The 25,022-nt window shown below is 50.6% G+C and overlaps 2 protein-coding genes and 1 long non-coding RNA gene across 6 annotated transcripts; 1 reads left to right on the forward strand and 2 right to left on the reverse strand.

Moving 5' to 3' along the window:
* Positions 1-1,479: 1,479 nt before the first annotated feature.
* LOC101747310 (small integral membrane protein 33) lies at positions 1,480-9,688 on the reverse strand. Of its 3 annotated transcripts, XM_025154970.3 has the most exons (3): positions 9,568-9,688; positions 4,563-4,772; positions 1,480-2,663 (listed from the first exon to the last, which is right to left on the reverse strand). In XM_025154970.3, exon 3 carries the CDS (start codon positions 2,645-2,647, stop codon positions 2,240-2,242), a length of 408 nt encoding a protein of 135 aa, XP_025010738.1. In that variant the 5' UTR covers positions 2,648-2,663; positions 4,563-4,772; positions 9,568-9,688; the 3' UTR covers positions 1,480-2,239. The 3 variants fall into 3 exon arrangements, with proteins under 3 accessions (XP_025010738.1, XP_004944823.1, XP_004944821.1); XM_004944766.5 differs by lacking the exon at positions 4,563-4,772; XM_004944764.5 differs by lacking the exons at positions 4,563-4,772; positions 9,568-9,688 and adding an exon at positions 3,466-3,567.
* On the forward strand, positions 5,975-24,790 carry ECSCR (endothelial cell surface expressed chemotaxis and apoptosis regulator). 2 transcript variants are annotated; one of them, XR_213048.4, is made up of 11 exons: positions 5,975-6,082; positions 15,108-15,149; positions 15,373-15,423; positions 16,664-16,777; positions 17,135-17,182; positions 18,861-18,908; positions 19,492-19,590; positions 20,674-20,772; positions 21,333-21,418; positions 22,474-22,573; positions 23,098-24,790. XR_213048.4 is itself a non-coding variant. In XM_004944762.5 (11 exons), the coding sequence occupies exons 1-11, from the start codon at positions 6,025-6,027 to the stop codon at positions 23,104-23,106; spliced, it is 705 nt and encodes a 234-aa protein (XP_004944819.2). In that variant the 5' UTR covers positions 5,975-6,024; the 3' UTR covers positions 23,107-24,790. The 2 variants fall into 2 exon arrangements, 1 of the variants encoding a protein (XP_004944819.2); XM_004944762.5 differs by having other exon boundaries at positions 21,382-21,418.
* Positions 15,429-23,098, reverse strand: LOC124417183. Its single transcript, XR_006931417.1, has 3 exons — positions 18,076-23,098; positions 17,634-17,789; positions 15,429-16,227 (listed from the first exon to the last, which is right to left on the reverse strand). It is a non-coding gene; the product is annotated as an uncharacterized LOC124417183 (long non-coding RNA).
* Positions 24,791-25,022: the final 232 nt, after the last annotated feature.

A 25,022-nucleotide genomic window follows, 5' to 3' on the forward strand; every position in this document is an offset into this window, starting at 1 on the left:
GGACGGTCCACACCGCTGCAGTGCAATGGGAGGGCAGTGTGTCACACCAGAGTTCATTGCTCTTGTGATTATCATAAGGGAGTGAAAACATGAAGGGAAAAGGATTGTTTCCAGTCTAATAATGAAAATTAACATCAGAAGTGAAGAGTTCAAAAATAACATCAGTTGAAGGAGAGGAGTACAAAATGGACATGTGTGAAGAGGTCCCCAGATGTGGCCTCAATGAGATGATCAAAGCCTCATCCCACGTCCGTGCAGGAACACGGGAGCTGTTTGTTCCCCTCCGTGCTCCATGGAGGGATGCAGTGCCAGAGGCCTGAAGGGATGAGCCTTAGGGGGAGATGTGGGCACTCAGTCGGCCCCATGCTGGGTGCTGCCCAGGTGGGCAGCTGTGTGTGGAGGTGGGTTGAGCAGAAGGGTGTCTGCTCCCCGCCAGCCGGCTCCATCACACCACCAATCACGATCTGGGACTTCATTGGTCCTGTTCCCATCCCTTTGGAAGAGCTCATGGAATGCCCCAAGCTGGAAGGGACCCACAAAGATCAGAGTCCAACCCCCGGCTCCACACACCACCACCCAACCCAAACCCTACAGCTGAGAGCGCTGTGCCGGCCCAGATGAGTTCCCCTGCAGGGGAGCAGGGGCCGACCCCCCCTCCTCCCCATAACCTCCTTTCAGGCTGCTGGGCTGGGTGGGGGAACCCGAGCACAGAGCAAATACAGGAGTGAGTCCCGTGAACGGTTGTGCTGCCGGTTTTGTTGGCTTTATTTGGACAGCTTGACACACCCGAGCAATAGCAACGCGTTTGGGAGAGGTGGGGTTTTGCCAGCTCCTCCCACACAAGCGATAGATGTGGGCCAAAGCATGTCACAACAGCACTCAGCCCGGAGCAGCTGCAGATCGATGAGCTTAGTAATAATTACCCATTTTATCTTCCTGCTTATTAATATGCAGGTGGTTCTTCACCTTATCTTTGCGAGCACGACATCTCGGTGCCGAGGTTGTCCTTTAGGGGGAGCTGCAACCACAGCTCCCGTTGCTCTAAAGCCTCCATCAAAACCAATCCCTGCTTCGAACCCACTGAACCGGGAAGCTGCGACGGCCCCGCGTGGGTGACCCCACTCCGCACATGGCACAAACCAGACGGGTTTTCCCAAGCCCATCCGCTGGGATGGGGACCCCTGGGACCACCCCAACTTCCATGCATCTCACGAAGAGCTGCCCCTGGAAGGCTGTGAGCTCCTCAGGGCTCATTAACCACAGCTGTGCTGAGTTACAAATAACTCTGTGCTGCCATTCGTGGGGTTTATGCGTGCAATAAACGATTCTTTCCAACCCTGACGATTCTGTGGTTCTACAGAAGGGACTCTCAGAGGGTTCCAGCCCAAACGGCACGGCTTATCTGCACGGGTGGGGGATGGAAACACACCGTGACCTCTGGAAAACCAACAGGAGAAAATCAGAAGAGAAAACAACAACAAAAATATAAATTACATTTATTGCGAACACCAACATTTTCCAACAAACCCAACCACTGCTTCGCCTTTTAAAGCGAAACGAGCTGGAAATGCATGAGCTGAAGGGAGACAGAGCATCGGCCAGGTCAGAGACACTGAGCACCTGCAGCAACGGGAAGAAGCCCCACTTGGTTGTCCCATCCCCATCACTGCACACATCGCCCTGCAGGCCGCTGTCAGGGCAGCGTTCAGCTGTGCAGCGGGGGGAAGCAGGCAGTGGCGTGGAGCAAAAATGGGACAGGTGGCTCTTCTGTGCCACGCAAACAGAGTAACGAGGACACTGCATGTGAAAACATCCCTAATCCGTAAAGCAATTCCAAATGATGCAACTTCCAGCTTGTGCCAAGGGGCTCAGCATTCACTCAGCACTCCCCAGACGGAGAGAGGGCCGAGGCAGCTCTCCTGGGTGCTCCCGGGCAGCGTGGGTGAAACCAGGGCGAGAAAAACCAGAAGGGGTGCTGATGCTGTCCCACGCAGGCTGACCCACTCCCAGCTCTGGCTCGGGGCAATCGAACACCAATGTCATTGCCTGGCTGGCACTGCGCACTGCCTGGTGACAGCAGTCTGGATGTCAGGGCTGACGATGGGTTGCTGCAGTGACACAACTTCCTAGGTGAGCCCGTCTGAAGACGGATACAACCCTGATGTGCAGAAACCAGCTAGTCTTGGGCTGAGCCAACAGCCCGGTCACTGTTTTTCCCTTGGGTCCTGCCCAAAGCCCGTTACAGGTACGTGATCTCGATGACGTTGGGCTCGATGCTCCCACAGGGGAGGTGGTTCTTGCAGGAGCACTGGCAGCTCACGCCGCCACCCGGCTCCCACTGCCCAGGCTGAGTGGGCTTCTTCTGGGAGCCCAGCTTCCTCCAGTCCATGAGGTGCACCCCGTCGTCCAGGTCCTGTGGCATGGGCTCGTGGTAAAGGGTGATCTGTATGGTGCGGAGCTGCGGGCCATAGTGCACCACGACGATGATGAAGATGGCCAGGAGGACAAAGATGACGACGATGACTGAGATGATGGGGAGGGCATCAGACTTCTTTGTCACGCTTCTGACCACAGAGATGGGAGTGAAGGCAGCCGCATCCTGGGGCTCGGGGTGCCTCAGTGGGCTGCTGGGTGCTGAGGCGTTCATGGCTGAGCAAGGTGACCTGGGACAGAGGGTGGAAAGGTGTTACTGTCAGATAGGGGCTGTCTGATGTCCTCACCTCCTGCCTGCAGCTGCACATGCAGCTCCCCAGGCATGGAATCTTGGAAGAAGGCACTGGATGCCTTTTGCCTGGGGGTGCAGGGAAAAGGTTCAGCCTGAGATAAGGACTCTGGGCATGGAGCGAGCCCTGCAGAGCAACATGCAGCTCCAGACTGGGTCTGGTCAGGATAAGTGCTCATCCCAACCACGTGCCCTGCAGAGAGGCAGCAGCCTGTCACACACCCCAGCACAGTGAGCAGCGGCACCCAGGGGCTTTAACCAGACCAAACACGAGCAAAACCTACACTTGGCTGCCCAGCGTGACCAGGCGAGTGCTGTCTGCTGGCAGAAGCACAGCCCCAGGGGGCTGCTGAGGAACGGGGCTGTCCCTGGGTGCTCCCTCCCCTGGGCTCACAGAACAGAGTAAATTTTGCTGCTCACATCTGTGTTGTAGGGACCGTGACCATTCAGCCAGGGGGTCAGCAGAGAACAGTGGGAAGGCACTGCCCTGCATCTCCTTACGCTGATCACCTTCAGTGGGGGTCTCCTCTCCCCACTGCCACCGCCGATGGAGACTCCCAGAGGGGGGAGACTCCACCACCCCCTCTTCCTACATCCCCCCATCCCCAGAGCCAACCCCAGACCGAACCCCGTGGGAGGCCCAACCCTACCAAAGCATCGGGTCAGGCAGGGCAGAGAGCTGGGAGCGGGGAGCAGCAGGAGGGAAAGGGGAAAGCAAGGAGAGAAAGCCCGCCCCAGGGTACCTGGGCGTCCCGCTCCGGGGGAAGCATCACCTCCGGCGGGGCAGGGCGGCAGAGCAGCTGCAGGAAGGTGCTGCGGGGCGGCCGGGCTCACCTCAAACTGCCACGTCACGCCCGGGGCTCCCCGCGCAGGAGGAAGCGTCTGCTCATCCCACAGCGAGAGGTGCTGCCCTACCTATCGCAGTGCCACATCAGCACGCCCGGCTGCCGTGTGCGGAGACACGGCAGGAGCCTCCGCTCGCCCCGCCGCGCTGCCGCCCGCCAGACAAGGGGCTTTTGTTCGGGGAGAGAGCACCTCCCGGCCCTCGGTGCGCACAGCCCCGGCTCTGCAACCGCAGGAAGCCCCCCTCCTTCCCCTGACTTGGGTTGAAATGTTATCGCGCTTAGAAATTAACGTCAAAAATCGCCCTTCTGTGCGTGAGCTCTTTGCTCAGTTCTGCAAAAGGTATCCCCGCCGCTCCCCGCGCTGCGAGGATCCTCGCCTTCAGACCACGCAGCCCCGAGGCGGAGCGCTCCTGCAGCAGGACCGGGGCGGGAGGCAGAGCGCCGTGCGCCGCGGATGGATGGAGCGCACACGGCCGCCCTTCCCTCCCGTCTGAGGGCGGCCGAGGAGCCCTCGCTGCTGCGCACGGAAAGCTGCTGCTCGGCCACGAGCGCTTCGCGGCACTGCTGCTGGCAGCTGCAAACCGGGCTTGCAGAGATCTTAAGGTCCAGCACCTTAGAAATACCACATACTGTCTGTGAGCATTCCTGGGATGCAGGGTCAGCGCAGGGCCAAGGCAGTGCCCGAGTGTCCCTCCCTCACGCGGTGGCCGCGGGCACTGCCCAGCACCAGTCACCTCCATGCAGGCGGGTGCTGTTCCCCTGGCGGTCAGACCCCACTCCGGCAGTGACTTCAGCACATCACCACGCGGAAAAGACGGATCTTACAGAGCTTTGGCACTGGGGGTCATGGTTTAGTGGGCATGGCGGTGGTGGGCTGCCAATTGGATTTGGTATCCTGGAGGTCTTTTCCAACCGTAATGACTCCAGGATTTGTTTTTGCAAAGCCGTTATGAAACGCCTCCCCACTCTCCCATCCCAGAACAGAACTGTCCTACCTGCTCCTGCCTCTCAGCACACCATCCTGGTATATCTGTGCTCCATCCTTCCTGTGCACCGCAGGGTGGGTGATGCCCCGTCCCCCACCCAGCCCAGCAAGCTTCCAGTAGAGGTCTGGCTGCACATCAGAGCTGCTGCTTCTGGGAATTTGCACTCATCTCAGGATTCAGTAAAACCTTAATCTACAGCATAATCTCTGAGCATCACATCTGTGCAAGAGGAAAAAAAATAAAGGTTGTGAGGGTGTGGGGGGAGGCTGCTCACAGAGGTTTTGTAAAAGCAAAGCTTTGGGCCTGATGGCTTACTGGAGTGTGCTGAGCCCTGTGTGGTTCATGGGGTTCCTGTACCCACCTCCTGGCTGCAGAAAGCAGTGCCCTATGAGCAGCACCGGGACCTCCCTGTGCCCTCTGTGCGATGACATGCAGAGAAGGAACAGCCCTTCTGCCAACAGCCAGGGCTCTGCAGCCTTCCGGGGCCACAGGAGGGCCTGGATGTGACCCCTGGAGACAGGGAAGGGCTGTGACAAATGGCCCAGGGCAGGAGGTGCAAAGTTTGCACTCCCCCAAAAACCTGTCCCCAGTGTCCGGCCTCCCCTAGGCTGCCAAAGGTACAGCCCCATTTCCCCTGAGTAGGGCATTTTGTAAGGCAGCAAAAGGCTCTGCACCTTGCCAGAGCATGGCCTTGCAAGAGTCCTAGGCTGGGAGAAGCGGCCCCTGCTAGCAGCCATCTGGGAATGGGATGGGATGGATTGCTGCCGGTCTGACCCATCAGCCCAGCTGGGATCCTCCTCCCATCAAGGAACCAGGTTAGGGGAGGCCAAAGCCTGCTTTGTGCTCTCCTTGCTGCTGCTGCCCAAACAGCCGCGTCCCACAGCCAGCACATCCCAGTGCCCAGCCCTGCTGGAGCTGCACAGGGAGGAGCAGGACACAGACACAGCACAAGGCAGCTCCTTGTAAGATTCAGATTCTCAGCTGTAAGATTCTCTGCCCCCCTCCAGAGATTTCCAAATCCCTCTCAGGGATTCTAAGAAGTCCGCTCTCAGGTGGGAGGGCAGGAGCAGCTCCCATAGCCCGGCACGGCTATAATGACGGCTGAAGAGCAGACCCAGACCTGCAGCACACACTGTTGCTCCAAACACATCTCCAAAAAGCAGCACCATACAGAAACTACCAAGGCCCAAAGCCAGGCGGGCCCATTGTGCCTCTGTTGTCCCCCTCTATGAGAACCAAATTCCCCAACAAATCGATGGCGAGGTTTCCTTTGCCGTCGGTAAGCGATGTCTCATATCCTCTTCGACCATAATGGACTAAAAAACACAGTTCCCCTGTGGATTCAGCCCGTTTCCTTCAATTCTTTAACAGGAAGCTCTGCAAGAATCAGCCCAGGCGGGCAGCCCTCTCCTCACCCTCTCACACTCGGGATGGACAGAGCCTCTGCAGGGCTGCTCGGCTCCACACAGCAATGCTGGCTCCAGCCCTCCATCCGCTCCTGTGGCTGTTTGGCTGCGTGCTGCTCAGAGGTAAGGAGCAATGGGGCACGGGCAGGTGGGGGGCACCGAAGGGAAGCAGCCGGAGAAGGAGCAGCTGCCATCAGACAGCTCAGCCTTTACATTCAGGGTGCTGGGATCAATCCAGCCCCAGCAGGTTTTGCAGGGTTTATTTGACTGTGCTGAAATAACCTGGTTAATGAGAGGGTTGTTTCTGTTGAGGCACTGAGATACAGATGTGTTTTATAGCAAGTGACTTTTGCCAACTGAGGATGAAGGTGGCACTTTTAAACGCATGGGACGTTCTCCTCACCTTTACTTTCTCCTCTTGCTGATGTAAATACAAAGAGCACGTGGCACTGAGACTCATGCAGTACATCATTGCCATAGCTCTGCTTCTAACTTCCCTGCCACCCTCTGCTCACAGCATGGGAAGCAGTGAGCATACCCAAAGGGTCCGGGCTCCTGCTGAGGTGTGACAGGTTGCTGTCCTGCAGTCGGTGACAGCTGGAGCAGCTTTCAGCTTAAAGGCATTCAGAGGGATGGATACCGCAGCATCACTGCTGCTCCTAATAGTCACCCACCTAAAATAATACCACACACCCTGGATCCAAAGCTTTTATCATTAAACCATGGAAGGTATGGGTTGCAGCCCGTGTTGGTAGTAACGGGATTTTTAAAGGGCAGAGGATATAAAGACAATTCATCTTGCTGTGCAGTTCTCTGAAAGAAGAGCCCATCGACTGGAAAATCTCTCCTTATTAGAGGGCAACACTGCTGGTTTCAGCAGAGGGGTGAAGTGTGCCAGACAAGGGACTCTGAGGCCCTTTGGCTCTGCTGTTACACTTGTTAATACCTGGCCAGGATGCTTTTTTTCCCTCCTTAAAAACATTTGGTATGGCATGCACGGGACAGAAATGTCCTACAGGTTGCCCGCACTCGCTCTGAGCAGCTGCACCGTCCCAGGACCCTGTCCCTGCTTTGCACCAAACCTTCAGCTGATTGCACCACGCAAAGGATTCACTTCTCAGGTTGACCCCAGCATTGCAGGGTCACCTCTGTCCTCTGGTCCTGAGCACATCGCTTGGGAACTCTGTCCTCTGCATCCTGCTTCAAATGATGGCACAGGGGCTGCTCTCACTGCACGACGCCCAGCCAGCACCTGCAAACAGCGACAGCACTGCTGTGCTGCACTTGCAGCTCTCTGGCTTCAGGCAGAACCAGCTTTCAACATCATCACGTGCTTTGCCTCAGACCTTCATACTGCCAATGATACGACAGCTCAGAACTGCCCTAATTTTCATCTCACCTTTGGTGCTATGGAAAAGTCATGCTGCACCTGCCTGCTACTTGAGGGGTAGGTGCAGCAAAAGGCAGAGCAGCTCAGAGCGAGGGGCACAGGTGGGTCAGCAACACTGCTCCCAAAACATGGGCAGCTGAAGGGAATGAAGGGCTCTTAAATGAGACGGGGCAGCTCGGAGGTCTCCTTGCACCTGAGGAGGTGGAAATAACGTTTTGGAGGTCCAAAGTTGGTCAGAATAGCTGTAAATTATAAGTGCCTCCACGCAGGCCTTGGACACCTTCTGCAAGGCCTTGAATTGGTTAAAGCTTTGTTACAGCTATTCCTAAAAGAAGGTTCAACTGCTGTCACTGAGGAATTTCTCAAGTGGGAAACTCTGGAGCTCTTCCAACCTATTTTTCATCCCCCAGAAATGCTTAATGCAAGCGTATCCAAACAGACCTCTTCCTATGAACAGTTTCCATTACGGCAGGCAGGCACTTCCCAGACAACAGCTTCCCACTGAAAAACTCCTTCTGCAGACCGAGGAGAGCCAGCAGAATTCCCCCACTGACTGCTGCTCTCCTCATCTGCACTGCAGTCAGTGGGGGAATGGATAATGCCACAGTGAAGATGCCATAGATATGATCCAAACCATGGGATGCAGCTAAAGGACAGGCATCCAGCTAGCAGGAGACCTCTCAGACAGGACTTGCATCTCAACAAGGATCGAGTGCACTCTAGAATTGAGTCTCCCTGCTCGTGCTCTCTTGCTCCTCAGGCAATGAGAACAGAACCTGAGTTTTTAGGTGATCCAATGGTTGTGAGATCACTTAACAAAAGAGACTTAGCAGCCCCAATCACACCAAATTACAACTTTCTTAAAGTGCATTTGCCAAGATATATTTAATGCTTGCTGCCATGCTAGAGAATGCATCTTGTTCAGATCCTGCTTCTTCCAGCAGTGGCAGAAAGCTCCCGTGTCTCTGTAGAGGGATATTTTCACTGCTGCTCTCTGCCCATCACAGGTGACACTGTTGGTATCCCCAGCATCCCTTCCTGACTCTCCTTGGCCAGGAAAGGCCGGCCAGCACAGCCCTGTCTGGTGTACCAGGAAGAGAAACCAGGAGTGGTTCGAAGTGTTTGTTCATAAAACAAACTGCTCCCTTCTAGTAAGATGAAACTCTGCCGATGACGCTGCAAAAAAAGTGATAGAAGTAACTGGGGATCGTTTCCAGTAATTATGTTTCCTTATAATAGGTGAGTCAGCAACAGGTGTCCTCGCAGGAGACACTGCCGGTAACCCAAGGGCAAGAACATTCCTGCTGGGAAAACACACACAGGGGCTTCAGCCCAGGCTGGAGAAGGAAGATCTGTGCCTTGCACAGCACTAGCACTGCCAAGCCCTGGCTAGGAGGTCCCCTTACTCCACTTCCCAGATGGGCCCACTCAGCACGATCCAACCACAACAAGAAGCAATTTCCAATTTGTCTTTTTTGTAGACTCGTGGGCTGTTTTTGCACCTCAGTTGAATCATTTCAGTATAAGGAGAGGAGCAAGGCCCCCTCTGCCATCTGCAAAGACCACTGCAGTCTGAGAACGGAGCACTGGAACAGGCTGTCCAGATTGCTGGTGGAGTCTCCTTCCCTGAAGATATTCAAGACCCACCTGGACACGTTCCTGTGCAGCCAGCTGTAAGGAACCTGCTTTAGTAAGGGGTTGGATTTGACATCCAGAGGTCCCTTCCAACCCCTGTGATCCTGTAATTCTGTGACACAGAAACATGGAGAGTGTCCACCCACTCTCCAGGAGAAGACCTCCACTGCTGGGACAGCAACCAGCAGTTCTCAGTGAGGGAGGAGATGCAGGTTGGGTGTCCCCCAGCTTTTCCACCACCAGGCATCAGTGCAAATTGTGCACGTTTCTATGGGCAGCACAGCTCTGGGCAAGCAGCTCCGGGCACACAGTTCAGTACAATACTGTTACCCAGAAGTGACTCTGGAGTTGCAAAAGACTTTGGAGTCAGAGCAATCAGAAGTCAGGGAGCAGCATGCCATAGTGATAATGCAGTGGATGGGGACCAAGGACCACTGTGTGTTGTGCCCGCCTCTTAACACAGTGGTGTAACACTCCTATGCTTTGTTTTCCCCGGATATGAGATAAGGGTAATAAAAAGACCTCCTCCAAGGAGTGCCTTGGAATCTAGGAATAAAACATAGGTGATATCAGGGTCACTCACCTGAAATTTGAAGCCAGGTGAAGTTTGTCAGGTCAAGAAGCTTTACTTGCCTCTTCTGCAAGACATGGTGTCTCAGGGAGCAGCAGGGAGGTACCTCCTCAGCACTGATGCAGAGAAAATGAATGCATCTGGGCAGGGAGTGCTTCACCTGTCCTTCAGCCACTCCCCTGAGGTTCAAGGCAGGTGACCCGAGAAGAGAAAGCAAAAAGAACGAGAGTTAGGAGAGCTCCCCCTGGCATCAGCCCCTGACACACCTCACCTCCCAGCTCACCAGGTGGGAGCTGAGCCCATCCAGCAGATCCCATTCCTGCATGGTGCTTCACAAGCACTGCACAGTTTGGCTGTTAGCAGCAACACCCTGCTCACCCTGCCAGTGAGAACGTGGGGGAAATCTTAGAACTCTTGGAAAGAGAAAACTGGGGAATAAACTGTGGCATAGAGCCTCCACGAATGGGAGGGTAGCGGGACATGTCTGATAGGTACCTACCCCGATCCATCACATTGGCTGTGCTGCTGCAGGGGGTGGTGATTTGCATGCTCTGCTGATAGCTGCCCAGAGGTACAGCACAGGAGCAAATTCAGCAGCTGATCTCCCACACCAGCTGGAACGCACCACGTTTGGTTAGGAACTAAATCCTTCCAAATAATGAGGACCACCTGCAAGGCGACCTGTACAGCAGCAGGGCCTTGGCTGAGAGCCTAATTAAGGTGTGAAAGCAGCAGTGCTAAGCCAGCCTGCAACTCGTGATGCTTTTCTGCACCCCACTTTCTCCATCTATATAAAAGCAGCATTCTGAAACAAACAGGTTGTGGAGAAAGCAGCAAGCAGCTGGGAGGGCTGCAGCACAGCAGCCTGTTGGGAGCAGGTTTACTTCCCAATCCCTATAGAGAAGTGCCCAGAGGGTGCAGGTCAGGGAAAAAAAGCACGTTGACACACACTGTGATGTTACAGGGCCCGTTCTGTGCGTGTGGTTTCCCCACATTGTTTCTCTTCTGGCTTGTTTTCTAAATTCAAGTGGTTTTTAATTGCCTTCCACAAGCAGCCTGAGCTGCTCCCAGCAGCTCATCAGGGAGGAGCACAGAGCACGATGCTCACACAGGATGCCCAGCGCTGGGTGCAGCCCTGGGGGAGCAGAGGAAGGCTGGGATGGTTCTGAATCCCTAACGAGATCCGGATTTAATTCCTGCCTCTCTAAACTTTCCGTACCACTTTGGCCAAGTCATTACCATTCAGAACCACGTAGCAGTGAATTGCCAAATCCCTCGAATGTCAGCTGAGAATTAGGTGTTTTAATACCTCTGTGGGTCTGGGACCTAATTTAGACTGTCAGTTATCAAGTCTGCATAATGACACTTTTCCTCTCTTCCCCACCTTTTCTGCCTCAACCTGTGAGGCAGAGGCACCTTTTCTTGGATACCTATTAAAACGGGACCGAGACTTTTGCAGAGCTCTTCATTTTCCAGGTTTCACAATGCAGCATTTTCTCCCATGAAAAAATGATAACAGTTTGGTGTTGTTGCTCTCTGCTGCTCGAACAGCTGCTGTGTTTCACCCAGGAAACAGCTGCACTTGCGTTAAGGGTCAGCATATTTGTGTCTTGTTGTCTAACTTTAGGTGGTTGGGTCTCTTTCCTGAAAGCCTTTGTTTATGCAAGCTGCAAGCAGAGGTGCAGCAAGCCTGTGCAGCACCATGCAGGCTTTAGGGCAACCTGCCATGCAGTAAGCACAGGCAGAGCATTATCAGATCTCCCCCCAGTTGAAATGGGAGAAGAGTGCAGTGAGCCCAGCAATACACAGCAGAGGTCAGAGGGTCCCTCCCCCCATCAGTTCCGAGTGGATGGGAGCAGAGCCTTTGTACTGGTGCCAGAGATCTTCCTATGTGAATCCATCTGTACGGCTCTGAGAACTTCCCAGCTGCCACGGAGAGGCCCTCTGCTCACAGCCTAACTCTCACTTCCAGCATTTCAGAAGGACTACAGCAAATAAAAGAAATCCAAATCTCCCTTCTTACATTCTGGAAAAAAATTAACTAAGAAAAAGTAGCTCTGAGTCAGAGAGACAAAATGCATCTGCAGCCCCACTATGCTTCCCCGGAGCCCTATTGCTCTGGTACCTAATCAGGAGTTTCCCTTTCCAGCAAGAGCAGAAAGCATGATTTCCCATTGTAAATCCCTCAGCAAGCTTGCCGTCCCCACCTAGAAACACACAGTCCCTCTGTAAATCACTGGCACCCAAACACTCAACAAACAGCTCTGCTCAGCAGCAAGAAGTCGCCTGAATGGCTTTGATGTTGATTGCAATTACAGCTGCGCTGGCTGCGTGCTGCATATAGCCATTAACTGTTTATATAGCCACTGTGCCACGGGGGGAGTGGGGCTGTGCTGGGACAAGCTGCTGTCACACCGTGGTGTGATTGGCAGTGGGGTCCCCAGGGAGCTGTGGCACCGTGCTGTGCCCATATCCTGCTGCCCAGCCCCATGGCACAGCTCACATTGCTCCCCGCTGTGCACACAGCTGTCTGCAGTCATTCAGTGGGATGCTGAGCACCTCTGCTGGAAGAAAACACCTAACAAAGAAGGGCTGTTGATTATTTAAGTTGGCAGAGAAGGTGTAACAAAAAGCAGGGGCCAGAAGTCGGAGCCAGGCGTGCTTTGCTTTGAAACAATGTGCTGTTGTGTTTATAGAAGGGCCATTTATTATGGAGCCAAGTGCCAAAAGCAGCTCTGCGTCCCTTGGCCTCTTTGCAGCAAGATGGTCGCTTCTCTGCAGCAAAGCTCCAGTGCAGCAAACCTGGGTGAGCAGCTCCCTGGCCAGTGGAACTTCAGGGACCCCAGGGCTTATTTTGGCACGGTGATTTCTGAGGACTTCTTATGAGGCAGTGCTCAGGGGTGACCGGGTCAGCAAAGGGCTGAGCTGGAAGAGTGGTGGAAGAGTACTGAGTACATCTGCCTCTCATCTCGGCACTGGGAAACCCTGAGCTTCATAGTGCAGGGCATCACAGCACAGGGCAGCAATGCCATCTCCTTTTTCCTACTGCTTCCCATCCCAAGTGGCCCAGCTCAATCTCTTGGATCTCTTCTCAGTTACACCAAAAATAAACTGCCAGCTCAGAAGCCTTTGTCCCCCCCTTTTCCTCAACAAAGAAGATGCTTTCGTGTTGTGTGTACACTAAAAAGTGCCTACAACAACTTCAAGAAGCAAATGTGACACAAGCAATTACTTCTCCTGTGAAGGAACAAGATGGTCTCTGTAAGGAGGACTGAAAAAGATGAGCTGATGGAGTCTGGCAGGTACCAGAGGATATGGCTCCCACAATCATCTCTGTCATTTCCGGAGTACTTCAAGGCATGTGCAAACCAACATCCAGAAGTTGTGTTGTAAAGCCAAAGAGAAAGCCTGGCAAACTACTGGGATCAATGGACAGTGCCCCACAGCATCCCACGTTGCAATGGGGTGCAGTCCTCTTCCCCTATAGAAGCATCTCTACTTCTTTAAGGAGAACCACATGCCCAACATATCTCGTCCTGCCCTGGGGTGCTGTTGATTCAGTAAATGGTGTTGCATCTGTCCATAATTCTCATTTACGCTACCAGACTGATGTTCATTTAGCCTGCTCTTCAAAGGCTGCAAAGGATATCCCATAATTCTCCTACACAATCACTCACTGCGATTCACTACCCTTATGTCAAGACAGTTTCCTATTGCCCCCCTTTCTCTGGCTGCAGTGTAAGTCCTTGTTTTCTGATCCTGTTCCCAATGGATGCAGAAATCAGATTAGCCTCTTCCTCTCTGTGTAATTAAAGATCTAATCACATCTCCTCTCCCCGTTCTCTTGTAAGAACTAGACAAGACATGTTTCACCAACCTGACGTCCAGTAAACCAGAACAGCAAAGCATGGAAAAGTTCTGAAAGCCAAGCTTTCTGATAGCCAAACCCCAAACTGAAAGAGGCTATGTTTTATTGTGCACTCAGTGGTTTACACGCTGTTTTGGTTCCTGTTTGGCTGGGATCGTTGTCATAAAGCCTCAGAGGAAAAAACAATTAAGGCTCCAAGACGGTTGCATGAGAAAAATGACATCAGTCAGGATCACGCCAGAGCCAGACAGTCCCCTGCAGGGTGAGCTGTGACCCCACACGCTGCAGATCCCATTCCAGATACACATCAACACTGGGGCATTCACCTGAGCTCTCTCAGAACCTCTACAGCGCAGGTACCTACCGTGATGTACATCACCTACATCACCTCTACAGCTCCCAGCAAGAGACGGGACGTCGCAGGCTGCTGTTCCTCTCCCTGTACAGCAGAAATCTAAAATAGATCAGATCAGTGGGGATTTAGAAGTGCCTGATCCTCTCCTTGATGAGAAAGGGAGCCTGGAGATTAGCTCTCTTTCAGGCGGGCTCACAAAAGAGGTATGAGAACAGGTGAGATGGACCCTGCAAGCTGGGAGGACAGAACCTGGCTGCAAGCAGGCACACAAGCACTGTGCTGCTTTGCTGGATCTCCCCGTGGGTCGTCACTTCTTGCAAAGAGGACTCAGCCCTTACAGCTGTTCCTTTTTGTCCAAAACTTGGAGAACTATCAGCTGTTGTGGGACTCTGGTGAGAAGGATCACCAGTAGGGCCAGATTCTGTTGGGTTTTGTGGCTGTGACGTAGTTCCTTTCATGCATCTTAACTACTGGCAGCATTGCTATCACAGGCCTTATCAAACCTTATCAAACCTTATCAAAATGGTACACAGTTAGGATGTGTGTTTCAATAATGGCAGATAAGGTCACTTCTTCAAAGTTAAGCCAGTTGGTTTTGATTCAAGCGTCAAGTGTATTTACATCTTGCAGTCCTTGTCCCCGGGTATGGGAACTGGGTAGTTCTTTTTTCCCCTTTTTATATGGCAATGTTTTTAATTGGAACCTGTCTAATCACGGGATTCCAGGAGCTGAAGCTTAAAGAAAACATCAGAGAGTAGGCAACGTGGAAGATGGTGAAGGAATGTCTTGTTGTAAATCCAAAAACATTCAGTTGAGAAAACAGTCCCATTAGCTCCTGGCAGCCTTTACAAACCTCATCTATCCACTCATTAAGGTCTCAAGGGTCTCAAAGCATTCCAACACAACTCTTTTAAACAACTCTAGAAAAAACAGGTCAAATGGCTTTTCTTTGCCAAGACCGAGCTGGAGGCAAGAAGCTCACAGGGAGAGAGCAACACTACTGACTTGTATGGCCTTGTATTTCCTCCGTGAGAGAGGAAGGCGGCTCCCTAAAGGGTTTGGTTTTGTGCAGAGAGAAGGGCATTTATCCTGACTGAACAAACTCCAGATCTGACTTACTCAGCAATGAATGTCCTTGTGTTCAAGCACATAATTTCTGACAGTGTTTGTTACTCCTTCTTACCCAATGCTTTTGGGGAAATTATGTGTTTCAAAGCCGTTCCTTCAGAAGATGAGGGAAACCCAAATCACACAGCGAGAACACTGCTGCTCTGGTGAGAGTTACGGTCACAGGTTGGCACTGTTAACACTTCTCTTGTTCCATTTCAGGTACTACAGCTGCCACCGGCTCCTCCATCCACAATGTCACAGGTACCTGCTGGGTTGTGGTCCCATTTAAATGTCTATTGGGGTGTGGGTACACATGCCCGCGTGGGGATGCAAATGGAGAGGGCATTCCTTAGCACCTCTTGCTCCCATCACCCCCTTTCATTCTTGTGGGCCATAAGAACCCATTTCTGGCCCATCCTTCAAACCTTCCTGCAGGGATCCAGCACATCTAGATGTCACCTCCATGTCTCTGCTTGTCTTACAGATCAACCTCAATCAACAACACGCAACCATGAAGTAGGGAACAATACCTCAGGTAAAAAACTCCAACAGGGAAGGACTGTGGGTGTCTGTAATCCCCCACCGAGGGAAGAAGATTGGCCTGTGTCCACATCTACCTGGCATCACCGTTTTGCTGGGCAGCCCTTAATGCATGGAGAGCTTGGTGCCCAATACGTGTAAGCACAGTGCCTCACACACCAGGTCTGGCCTCAGCTGTTGGGTGTCATACAGGAAGCACCAGCAGTTAAGCCATTGTTAGAGGAGTTTCCCTGCATTACATTCACTGTTCAATACTGCTCTCTCAATAAGCTCAACCACTTTTTTTTTTTTTTTAGACTAGAAAATTCCAGTTCTGCACGCAGCCTCAGCACCTCCCACACAACAGGTCAATGTGTTTCCTGTTTCTCCCTGTGGAAGAGAATATAACAGGGAAAGACCTCTCTCTGCTTAGAAAAAGATCCCCTTACAGAGAGACCCCTAAAATATAAAGGAAAAAGATCCCCCAAACGGTCTCAGATTCTGCTGCCATTCCTTGCAGGAAAAAAAAAAATAGAAAAAAGAAAAAAAGGAAAAAGAAGAGTGATTCCCCATTTCAACATTTCAGTGAGCATTTGGATAAAAGGAAAAAGCTTAAAACCATTTTCACTCTTTGCTCATTTTACTGGAAAGCCACAAGCCTAGAAGAGTAACTTGCCTATAGATTGCACCTTGGTGATCTGCTCTTCTTGGAGAGGACTATGACAGCATTCCCTTTCCCCCTGCTATCTTGCTCTGGATCCACACGATTCATGCTCTGGCTCCTTTCAGTGTGTGGTTGAGGAAGATGTTAGCCTCCAGGCTGCAAGAAGCAAATGATTTGTGCTTAGAGACACAGCAAAATGAAACATGGAAGTTAGCACTTCACATAATGAGCACATAAACACATGGGTGCCAGGCAGCTCGAGCCAGTCAGTATCTAGTGATAAAATACAGAAAGAAGTGATCTTCATTTTGAGATAAAACCCTTCATTTTCTAAGCAGGGAAAAGAGGTGGTAGGAAAGCCAGACTGCCTGCATTTACCCCAAGCTCTGCCAGCTCAGCACCTCCTCACACAGCCAATCTTGCCAAAAGAAGCAAAGCTAATGGCAAAGCATGGAAACCCTGACTCCTTCAGCAGGGCTAGCTGCTTCCCCACAGCTCCCAGAGAACACAAGGGTGCACTGCAGAAGGAATGCCCCCCACTGAGCAGTTTCTGAGCAGAGCTCTTTAAAGTAATGACACTTTTACTCTACAGAGCCTTCAGTGAAGTCAGCAGCACCAGCTGACCTCAGCCTCACCCACACGGACCAGACCACCACAGCCAAATCCTCCTCCATCTCTCCAACCCGGCTAACATCATCTGCACAGGGTAAGTACACAAGGCAGGAAAACCCCAACTGTTGCTCACATGGGACCTCTCTATGCTTCCTTTCTCATCCACACAAACATGGGTGAATCAGAAAGCCCCCACCGGTCCACACCATGCTACCAATGCAATAGCAGCTTCTTTTGAATACATTTCAGCTTTTGCTGAAAAAGCAGCTCATTCCAGCTCAGCAAATGCACGTGGCTGGATGTGCACAGCCTGGACGTGGCAGCTGGACATCTTGATTTTGGTTTGGAGTTCCCCTCCTGTTGTTTCATGCCTATAAGCAACAGCTCTCCATAGCATAACTAACAGCAGCTTCTGAAGTTAATTCTCCTTTGCCGTGTTTTCTTTATCCAGATGAAGAGTCCGGTGGAAGCAGAAACACAACAGCTCCATCAGCTCCAGGTACTTTATTTTTTTATAGACCAGCAATAGGTGCAGACAACTTCACAGCAATCAGCTTGCTTTATTCACATGGCACGGGTTATTTAAGCACTATTCTCTCTCAGTGTTGAGCCCTCAGTACCACCCAGAATCACCTCTGCTATCCTTTTGCTTCTGATGGTTTGTTTAGTCTGGCTTTCAAGCAACAGTTAGAGAATTCGGGAAGAGTTTTCTCAGCATATGGGCAGAATCCAGATAAGTGGGAAGACTGAGAACTGATCTGATTCTCCATTAAAGACTCAGCCCTACAGTGGTTGAGGCTGAAAAACTGCTTTGCCTCTCAGATCTTCCCTCCCTCACGCAAGGTTAAAAACCCGTGGTCAGCCGTGCCTGACAGATGTCCAAGCAGCGTGTCTGTGCCCAGCTAAGCCAGGAGCCCTTCACATCACAGCAGATTGCTATTAATTATTACCCTGCTTTAGCTGAAAAGCTCCGTACATCTTCAGCTACAGAAACGCTGCTGATGCTTCCAAAAGACAGAGCTCCTGTTGTGTGAGACTCAGCATTTCCCAGGAGTGGGGTACCCACGGCGGGCTCAGCACACACAGCTTCTGTCCTCCACCTGCGGCTGAAAGAACCATTTCAGAATGAAACAAGAGGTTTGATGACTGCTAGAAAACAATGCAGCTCGTAGCTGTACAGCTGGCCACTGCTTCTCAGGAGCACCGTGCTCCTCATCATTACTGATTTCTAACCAGTTCAATTTGGTACTTCACAGTATTCCTGCTTTCTTCTGGCTTTTGGCAAAAGAACATTCCAAACCCTGATGTTTTCCCAAAGGCAGGAGCCCCAGCTTCCACACAGCTGCCCACAGCTGCCCACCCTGTGCCCCACTACCAGGAGCTGACTTACACCTCTCTGGGCAGCACCCACTTTGGCCAACACTGCTTTTGGGAGGGAGGGGATGGGAAAAGAAGAAAAGATCCTGGAGTCCTCGCTTGAAGAACCTCTGCGCTACCACAGCTGGACTGCATATTGGGCAAGTTAACCCAACCAGAACTAGCTTAGTTACTTCTAGATAAAACAGCATGCAAGACATGCACACTAATTCCATCTTCAAGGCAAACAAGCCAAGCAGCCAATCTATACCTGTGTTCTGCAGAACTGCCTCCCCTAACCGGTTTGCTTGTTTGTTTATGAGCAGTAGAAAATCTATAGCTTTTCCAGCTCACTATCCCAGTGTTTAACTCCTGTACCTGCCAAAAAAAATACATGAGTGATTGCAGAAACGAAACCTGAGCACTTAGACAGGACTATTTGAATCCCTTGTTTCTTCTTCTGAAGGAAAATTCTGGGAAAACTGTACAAAGGACTTTTGGCATGGGCTGCCCAGGGAGGTGGGGGAGTCACCAACCCCAGAGGTGTTTGGGAACGATGGAGACGTGGCACTGAGGGCTGTGGTTAGTGGGCATGGTGGGCACGGGCTGGGGTCAGACTGGATGACCTAAGTTGTGTTTTCTAGTCTTTATGATTCTATGATCCTGTGGTGGGGAGGTTTCAGCCTGAGAATGAATTTCCCATTTTCCTGCATCACCAGCCATACTGTGAATACGTTCCACTCTCCAGCACGTACATTCATTCTTTTGCTTACCATGTGAAATTCAAGGACAAGACTCATTTCTGTATTTCCTCTGTGCAGGTGAAGAGTCCAAGAGAAGTGAGAGTACTACAGCAGCAGCAACTCAAGGTGCTTTCTCCTTTCTCTCATAGAAACAGACATCAGTAGATGTTTCACAGCCCTTTTTACAGCCAACAGCAATGCCATAGCACTGCTATTTTCAGGCATTATGATGAAGAGATAACAAGAACCCGAGGGCTGCTAGCCATCCCATCTAGCCCTTCAAAAGCCTTCAGAGCTCTGCAGAAGCAGCACTCTGGATTTACATGTCACGCCTGAGTACAGCAGCTGTGAGTCACAGCAGGGAAAGGTGACAGTGTGGCAAAAGGCTGTAAGATGGGGAGGCAGGACAAGCTCCTTCCTCAAACGTGCCAGATCAGTCCTTTACCTGCCATGCTCAGCTTCCTTGTTGATGTCCCAGCAGAAAAGCCTGTGGGTGGGGAATCGCTTTCTCAGACTGTTGATAAGTAGGGCCACACCACTGCAATCTGACTCCCACTGAGGACGTTCACATCGGTGGGGCTGCCCATGATCCTCAGTTATTCTCTTCATCAAAGTGCAAGTGAGAGTTAGACCGTGTAGTACTGCTAGAAATCTTCTTCCCAACCTTGGAAGAAAGGCTTTATATGATGGTATTTCCCCCCTCTTGTAGGCACCTCAGGAACAGTTACCCCAGCACTGGAAATCTCTGTCTCTTTGCCTGTGCCTACTCCAACAGAATACGAGTCTCCGCTGACTGTGGTAGCTTTCGGTAAGGTCTTTTGCAACCAGGGGAAAGGAGGGGACCTGTTCTGTCAACTCGTGCAGGTTAGAACACCCAGCCTTGAAGAAGCTTCCCTTGGGACAGCTCTCCTCAGTTTCACTCTCCATGCCCCATCTTGTAGATTTCAGAGTGCGAGGGAAAACTCTTGAGAAAAAGACTTGTTACCACCAAGTAACAAAGCAGTGCATAAACACTTCTAGCCATATCCAGCCTAACAAGGAAGGAGTTTGAAAGGGTGTCATGGCTGTGCCTGAACTCTGGATGTTCTTCCCAGCACAAGACCTGGGCAGAAATTCCCCCATTCTATGTCCTGGTTTCCCTGAAAGGGAACACAATAAATGTCTTACCTTCCTGTAAGCTTCGACAACTTTGTTTTAACCCTGAAAGCCTGTTCAACTCTGCCCCAGCCCCACCAAACTGCTTTCCCTGTATGTTTCCACCCTGCTTAGCAGGAAGCAGCCAACTCCACCACACCGTTCAGAGATTGTGCAAGAATGGAGCAAGAGATGCCATAACTTATCCAGACAATGGCTCTAAGGATGGGCACAGGGTAGATTTAAGATACCCACTTTTCTTTGGGCTAAACCACTAAGAGCTCTAAAACCATCTTAACAAAGCACAGTTTAATTGATAATTGCCAGATGTCAGAATAAAATCTGTGCTTGGCCACTGGTTCGTGAGATAGCTAACACTGCTTGAAGTCAATAACTCGTCTCTCTCCATTATATTATGTATTTATCTGACTTCACACACCTTTAGGATAAGATTTCTCAACTGCAATAGGGACATGTTGACTCTAATTAATTGCCAGTGTAATCAATTGGCTTCTGCCTTCCTATCACTGTCTTATCAACTAAGCACGCAGCAGAAGCCCTTTGAAGCTAAAACACAGGAGGATTAGGTCACTCACTCCAGCAACTATTTACTTTTCTACCTATTACATCCCATGCTTGCTTTAATGAAAATACTGATTTCCTACACAAATCATGATGAGAGTCCAGGCCCTGCACTACCCCAGAAGCCAAGGACAGGGGAGTTACTAGAGCAGAAGGTTTCTTCATCCATCTGCAGGTGTCATCAGCTTCATAGTCATCCTGGTTGTGGTTGTGATCATCCTCGTCAGCGTGGTCAGCCTGAGGTTCAAGTGCAATCGCTCCAAGGACTCAGAAGGTATTTGTCTGAGGCTGCCCGGCCTTCCCTAATCGAAAAGTCATTGTTTTCTAAGTTCATTTTGCAGCTCCAAAATGATGGAGGCACACACACGCACACATACACGAAAAGGGCAGCTTACCCAGTGGGGAGGTTTTGAATCACAGTTAGGAATGGGGTGTGAGCGCTTCTTTGGAGCCCCTGTCCAGCCCCGTGTGCACCATGTGCACAAGGAAAAAGCCTTAAGTTTGCTGTATCTGAAGCAGCTAAGTGTGCAGATTTCCTGCAGAAATCACAGTTTGACATTGTTTTTCCCTCAGAATCCTATTTCCCGTTAAGCACTGCCCACTAGAGGGCAAGGCTGCTCTACGGCAAGGCAGGTAACTGCCAGAAGCCTGGAGGATGCCAGCAATTAAACAGGCAGCAAAGCATTCACTCCTGCCCGTATAATGTTAAATTAGTTGAAGCATTTTCTCTAATCAGCTCTCAGATATCCAGTGGTGACTCTAATTTCATGTGGATTTCATTTATAACCCTGTACAACACGATACAGAATACAGCTGACTTATTTTATTGCACAGCCGCGATGTTTTCTCACCTGTCCGTCACCAACTGCTTTTCTCCCTCCAGACAAACAGAAGCCAGGGAGCTCCATGGTATCAGAGGGGTAAGGCTGCTCACATTATTCATATCCCGTTGAAAATTATATTTTATTGCACAACTAATTTTAGCACAGGGAAAAAGGCAACTTTCATTACATCAGATGGGGTGTGGGGGGGAGCATTTCAGGGCTCTGAGATAGGTGAAAAACACAGTGAGTGCTGATAAACCTCATCCTGTGTCTGATGGAGTCAAAGGTAGAAGTTCAACATTTAGGGTCTCCATTTCACAGCTGTGCTGATATCAGCGAAAGCTCATCACCTTCCAAAAAGGAGTTTGCTTGTCTTTTCTTGCCTACATGCAGACTTGAGATCTGGCCTTGGGCTTCTGAAACTCAAAGCAGTCTCAGCAAAAATAGACCAGGTCCCACCCCCAGTTATTTCCAGTACCGCTATTGCTGTTACGTAGCTCAAGTAGGATAAAGAGGGGTCTCGGTTCAGAGGCCGTAGGAAGAAAAATGTCAAGTGGAAAATGTTCTGTGTGAGCCCCACAGAGAATCATTGCTACCCAAATAGAGAAACTGCGCACAGAAAGCATCATGAAGCAAGAGCTGGGAGGGACCTAAAAAGGGGAGAAGGTATCGCTGCACATTGCTCCTACTTCCCTATCCTTTCCTATCTGGGTAATACCCCTTTTTTGGGACTCAGGGGACACAGGGAGCAGGGTTCTTCAATATTTATGTGAGAATTTGCATCAGCATCAGTGGTTCCTAAGTAACTGCAACCACTGAGATGGGGCACCAAGGCACTCTAATCTCCAACACCATCCAGCCTCCATTGGCACTGAATGCCTATCCAGCCCTCAGGGTAGGGAGAAAGGCAAATTACCCCTTCCTAACACTTGTACCTCTCACTCAGAAGCTGGGGCCTGGCAATACATGAGCGGTAGTATCAAGGAGTGGAGGAATTTGGCACTAAGGGTGTGCCTGAATCCAGACAACAGATCAGAGATCAGCCCTGGTCCCCTCACCCCAGCCAGACTCAGCTCTGTTAGTTTACCTCACTGCGTGGAGAAATTCCCTTCTTATATTCCAGAGTAATTAATGCTTTCCCTCAATGACAGCTGCTCTGCAGGCACAAGCGAGAAGGATAACAGCATCACTCTGATCTCCATGAAGAACATCAATATGAACAACAGCAAGACTTACCCACCATCAGAAAAGGTTTCCCTTTTAAGCTTTGCTTTTTAGAGAGTAAGCTGGGGAATATTTCTCCTGCTGGATAAGGGCGTGCCTTTAAGATATTTCCTTTGCTTTTACTCTTTCAGAAATGTAGTAACAAGCAGCTGCCAGCAAACTCCTACAGGTCCAACCAGGTTCCAATGAGCCTGGCAAAATTTTGGGTGCCCATTTCAAGTTTATCCAAGCTGCTTGAACTCAAATATTTCATACATATGGGCTCCAGCCAGAGCTACAGTCATTACATTTAGAGATAAAGCTTACCTTTCTGAGGTCAAGGTCCCCCTTCTAGTCCAAGCTTCCTACGTGCTCCTGCTCTGCAGAGCGGTTGGTGATGTTGGAGCACATTCCTATCAGTCCTCTCAGATCCATTCCACATCAGTAATTTATAGCATTGTTGGTTTTGAAACTAAACTTGCACTTAGACTTGGTTTGAGGGACCACATTGCTTAATTTCTTTCACCAGCCCAAATAGGCTGCTGATGTACCATATTTTGTTCTCTTTGCAGGTGCTATGAAGCCAACAACCCAAAACTAGAAGCTGACACTTGAATTTCTAGACTTTTTTTTTTCCTTTGGGGAAAGGACAAGGGTGGACTTTATATGTAAATTATTATGCTCTTTCTGATCATTACACTTACAGTAGTTTCCCCATCCGGGGGGGATTAGGGCTTTCTCCAGCTACAGCCTGTCATACTCAATGGTTGATATCTAACTGCATTTTTGATAGGTTTTCAAACCCTCAGATTACTCCAGCAGTGAGAAGTACGAAGGAACCAACTACTCAGCTAAAAACCTGCTGTCTTAGATTAATGGCCTTTACAGTCTGTACCAGACAGCCACAGCCTTGCCAGACAGTTAATCAGCATAGACCCCCATTGAGCTAAACCTGTGCATTAGAAAAGCACGGCCTGAAGCTGAAGGCCTAATAGGACTTAAATACCCAAGTGCTAGGTCAAATCATAGCACAGTTGCTCCAAGCCCCTTCTGCACAGAGTCAGGGTGACCATGCCCCCCTACCTCACAGGGCCATGGTGAGGATATGTTAACCAGTGTCTGTAAAGCATTTGGAGAGCTGTGAATTAAAGGTGCTGCTGAAATGCAAATGGCCATTTTAAATGCTTCATTATTAATATCTGAGCTTCAGGCAGATGGGTCAGTATCTTCCCACAAGTTCAACATACAATGAAGAAGAGTTATCTGAAGTACAAAAGCAACCACTGCTTTGCCAGGACTTTGTCTGAGTGATTATAAGCAAAATTCTGAGCTACTCCAATTCCTGAAGTTCAGCAGCCTGAGTTTGCTGGAAGAGCTTCGGTCTTCTGTACTACTGCTTTCCCAGGGCTTCCCAGCAGACCAGGGAAGCAGACATCCCCACTTCCAAGCACCCACACTACCGCAGCTACAAGCACCACAGATGCATCCCCACTGTGATAATGAGAACAGTGTTCTGCTAACCTGTGCAGTGCCACAGCTCACCCCAGGAACCGGCTGGCTCACGGCCCACGCTCCTCGGGCCCAGCTGCCAATCACTACCTACCCACTGCAAAATACAGCCCTATCAGCTGAGCTACGGGCATGATGGAATCATCAATACCCAGCTTCCACGTGACTGTAATGGAAACAAGGCTCTATTGGGAAGTTCTGGAGATCTCAGCTGCGTAATGCACTAAAGCACTAACTCTCCAACTGCTTTTGCCTCTGCCTGTCTTCGTGAGACTCCTGGCTTCAAGCTCTACCAGTTCCTGAGTCAGAGACCTTGGAGCACCTCATTTACTCGGCAGCAGTATGCTGAGAAACTGATTTCTCCTACCACAAGCATCAAAATCTATCAGCCCTGAAGGTAAATTGTGAAATCAAGGAAAAAGGATTTATCCAAGCAGGCAAAATAGGTATCACCGCACACATTCCCCTGTACAGTCCAATGAAACATGTAATTTAGCTTGATCTAACTTTATAGGATGGATACAAGATGGTTACTGAAGCATGCAGTGCTAAAGGTAGCTGTGCTTTGCAGCACACAGTGAAGTGCCCAGAGTAATAAATGCAATGTTTTCACAACTCTAGTTAAGATCATTGCCGATGGACTTTCTGTGTTTAACATATATGCCAGCTATTTTTACAAATGGCTTGCTTTGTTTTGTTTTTATTGAAGTTTTTCTGGTAAAATTCTCAACGAAGTAAAACCCTACCTCCACCAGAGATGTGAGTTTGTGTAAGCACCAGTTTCCAGGTGATGCCTAGCTCGGTGTGCTCAAGCAGCTCCAGATCTCAGCCCTGTGATCAAGTGCATGGAGGCTCACAAGCAGACTGAACACAGCCTACAGTTGTCTTGTACACGCCTGCAATATCAAACATGGCAGTGAATGCCCAGCTTCCCCCAAACCCCCCTGCAGCCAGGAGCACACAGCAGGGATCTCCCCCAGGTGCTGTG

This window comes from Gallus gallus, chromosome 13 (genome assembly GCF_016699485.2).
Source record: "Gallus gallus isolate bGalGal1 chromosome 13, bGalGal1.mat.broiler.GRCg7b, whole genome shotgun sequence".
In the NCBI taxonomy this organism is placed as follows: domain Eukaryota; kingdom Metazoa; phylum Chordata; class Aves; order Galliformes; family Phasianidae; genus Gallus; species Gallus gallus.